The sequence below is a fragment of the Setaria italica genome, chromosome IX (assembly GCF_000263155.2).
Source record: "Setaria italica strain Yugu1 chromosome IX, Setaria_italica_v2.0, whole genome shotgun sequence".
Classification (NCBI taxonomy): domain Eukaryota; kingdom Viridiplantae; phylum Streptophyta; class Magnoliopsida; order Poales; family Poaceae; genus Setaria; species Setaria italica.
The window spans coordinates 52,851,051-52,853,249 of record NC_028458.1 but is presented as its reverse complement, the minus strand read 5'-3'; the positions used below and the strand labels follow the sequence as shown (position 1 = coordinate 52,853,249).

General features: G+C 56.3%; 1 protein-coding gene across 1 annotated transcript; it reads right to left on the bottom strand.

The window, feature by feature from the left end:
- Positions 1 to 1,666, bottom strand: LOC101768537 (zinc finger protein 8). Its single transcript, XM_004985126.2, has one exon. It carries the CDS (start codon positions 1,062 to 1,064, stop codon positions 216 to 218), a length of 849 nt encoding a protein of 282 aa, XP_004985183.1. The 5' UTR covers positions 1,065 to 1,666; the 3' UTR covers positions 1 to 215.
- Between the last annotated feature and the right edge of the window lie 533 nt (positions 1,667 to 2,199).

Below are 2,199 nucleotides of genomic sequence, written 5' to 3'. Positions count from 1 at the left end.
TTGAATGATAAAACCCGAAACCCTAATTATATAATCCGAATCTCTATACATGCAGGCCAAAGGTTAAAAACTTTGATAAATGGGATTCTTTTGCACTGTGTCAGAAAATAAAGGCATGATCTGAATTCAGTGAAGAGTAATCGAAATATATGGAAAAGGTAAGGAAATCAGTTATTTGATTTATCTGCTAAAAGCAGCAGAAAAAAATGAAACAATTATAGATGCAAATCTAAGCTGACGCCCTCAGCTGCGGTGGTCGCCGGCTGCTCACAAACAAACTGACCTTGTGGCGACAGCAGCAAAGAGGAAGAAGACGAGGGCGACGGCAAAAGACGAGTTGAAGCCCTCGGCTCGTCTCCGCGGAACACGGACAGCGCAACCGGCCGCCGCTCTCCACCCGGCGGCATGCTCGTGCTCCCGTGCCCGGCAGGCGGCCCCCTCCATAGCCCAGCCGTCAGGGGGTTCCCGTTGATCGGCTGGGTGATCGACCCGATCCCGCTGTAGAACTGCGGGCCGATGGCGACGGCGCCGCCTGGAGCCCTCATCGTGGGCCACGAGGGGTACAATGTCGCCACCGTGGGGCCTGCCACGCCGAAGCGATGCTGCGGGTAGCCGAGGAGGTGGTGGTGGTGCGCGCCGCCAGCCGCGGCCGCCGCGGCGGCGGCCATCGCCGACTGCATCTGCACCCGCTTGGCGTGCTGCCGCTCGCGCTTGTGCGCGTTCTGGTGGCCTCCGAGCGCCTGCGACGTCGGGAAGTGCCTGCAGCAGTAGTGGCACTCGAACTTGCGGCTGCTGTCGGTGGGAGCGGCGACGGCGCCGCCGCCGCCGCTGCTGCTTTGCGTGGCGGCAGCCGTGGTGGCGGTGGTTTCTTTAGCCGCTGCCTTGCCCTCCGGTGATGAATGCGGGACGTCGATGCCGAAGATGCGGATGCCGGAGTTGGGGCTCTCACGGGGCGGAGCGGAGCGGAGGAACGGCAGCTCGGAGAAGGACGCGACGTTGCTGAAGTCGTGAGGCTCCCGAACGCTCGCCGCGCCGCCGCTGCTGCCTTCGCCGCCGCTGCCCATGCAGCCAGGTGGAGAAAGGTACAGAATTTCTCGTGTCTCTGCGGAATAATTTGCTGCACGTACGAAGTAACCGGCGTCTGAGCTGGTCTAGCTCGCTAGCAATGAGGTTGGGGAACCCTCTCAGCTAGCACTCTTCCTTGGCGATGCAAGGAGAGAGCATCAACGGGAGGAGGGGAGGGGAGGGGAGGAGAGACAAGGGAGGGAGAGCTAGGGAATAGAAAGGGCAGCAGGGAGGCCTGTGCTCGTGTTGCTCAAAGGAGTGCCAACTGCCAAATGTATACGAGTGATAGGTTTTGCATGGCTACTGTGGAGCAGGCCGGGTAATTGTCACCTTACTATATTGTGGTTAGTTAGGAGGAGGGGTGGGCCTGCCGGGAGGGTAGAGGGAAAGGAGATGTGGATACATCGTCCACGGTGGTGTTGTAGTAAATTCTCGAGCAGGGGTCGGGGTGGCCATAGTACACAGTAAGCTCTGGCAAGTACTACTGCACTCGGAGGCTTTGGAGTAGCTCCCATAACAAACAAGTACCTGTCACTGAGAGAGGAAAGGCCATGGCCATCTCTCTCTCTCTCTCCCTCGCTGTCTCTCTCTGCAGACGCACAGGCGCAGCACAAGCACATAGACGCAGCGCAGCAGCCTCTCTCTATCTCTCTCCTCTCTTTTTCTTTGCTTTCCTCATTTCTCTGGCTTTCATGCATGTGTAAGCATCAGTGAATACGTGACAAGCTCTGATCGTGGGCCTGTCGCGCTATATAGCTATATGTGGGGGTGGTACTGGCTGTTTTATGGAGGCTCTTTATAGCTGTTGGCTTCTTTACATCTGGAGCTGCAGGCTTGTGTTTGGAAGTGGTCCTGCGTACAGATCTAGTTGTAGCCTTGTGCCTTACTGCCTTGGCTCGGCTAGCTGCGCCTGTGTGTGACTGATTTCTCTCTACCTCCTCCAAGAAGAGAATACTCTGTGCCTTAGTCGTTTCTTATCCTGTTTGTTTTCCCCTTTTCTCAAGTCATACCCCATATGGGAACGTCCTAAAATATCTCTCCCTGTTACTACCTACCACTCATCAAAGTAATACAACTTGGTAACCTAATGACTGGAGATCAGAATGAGAGGCCTACGTGTAGGCGGCACTCAGA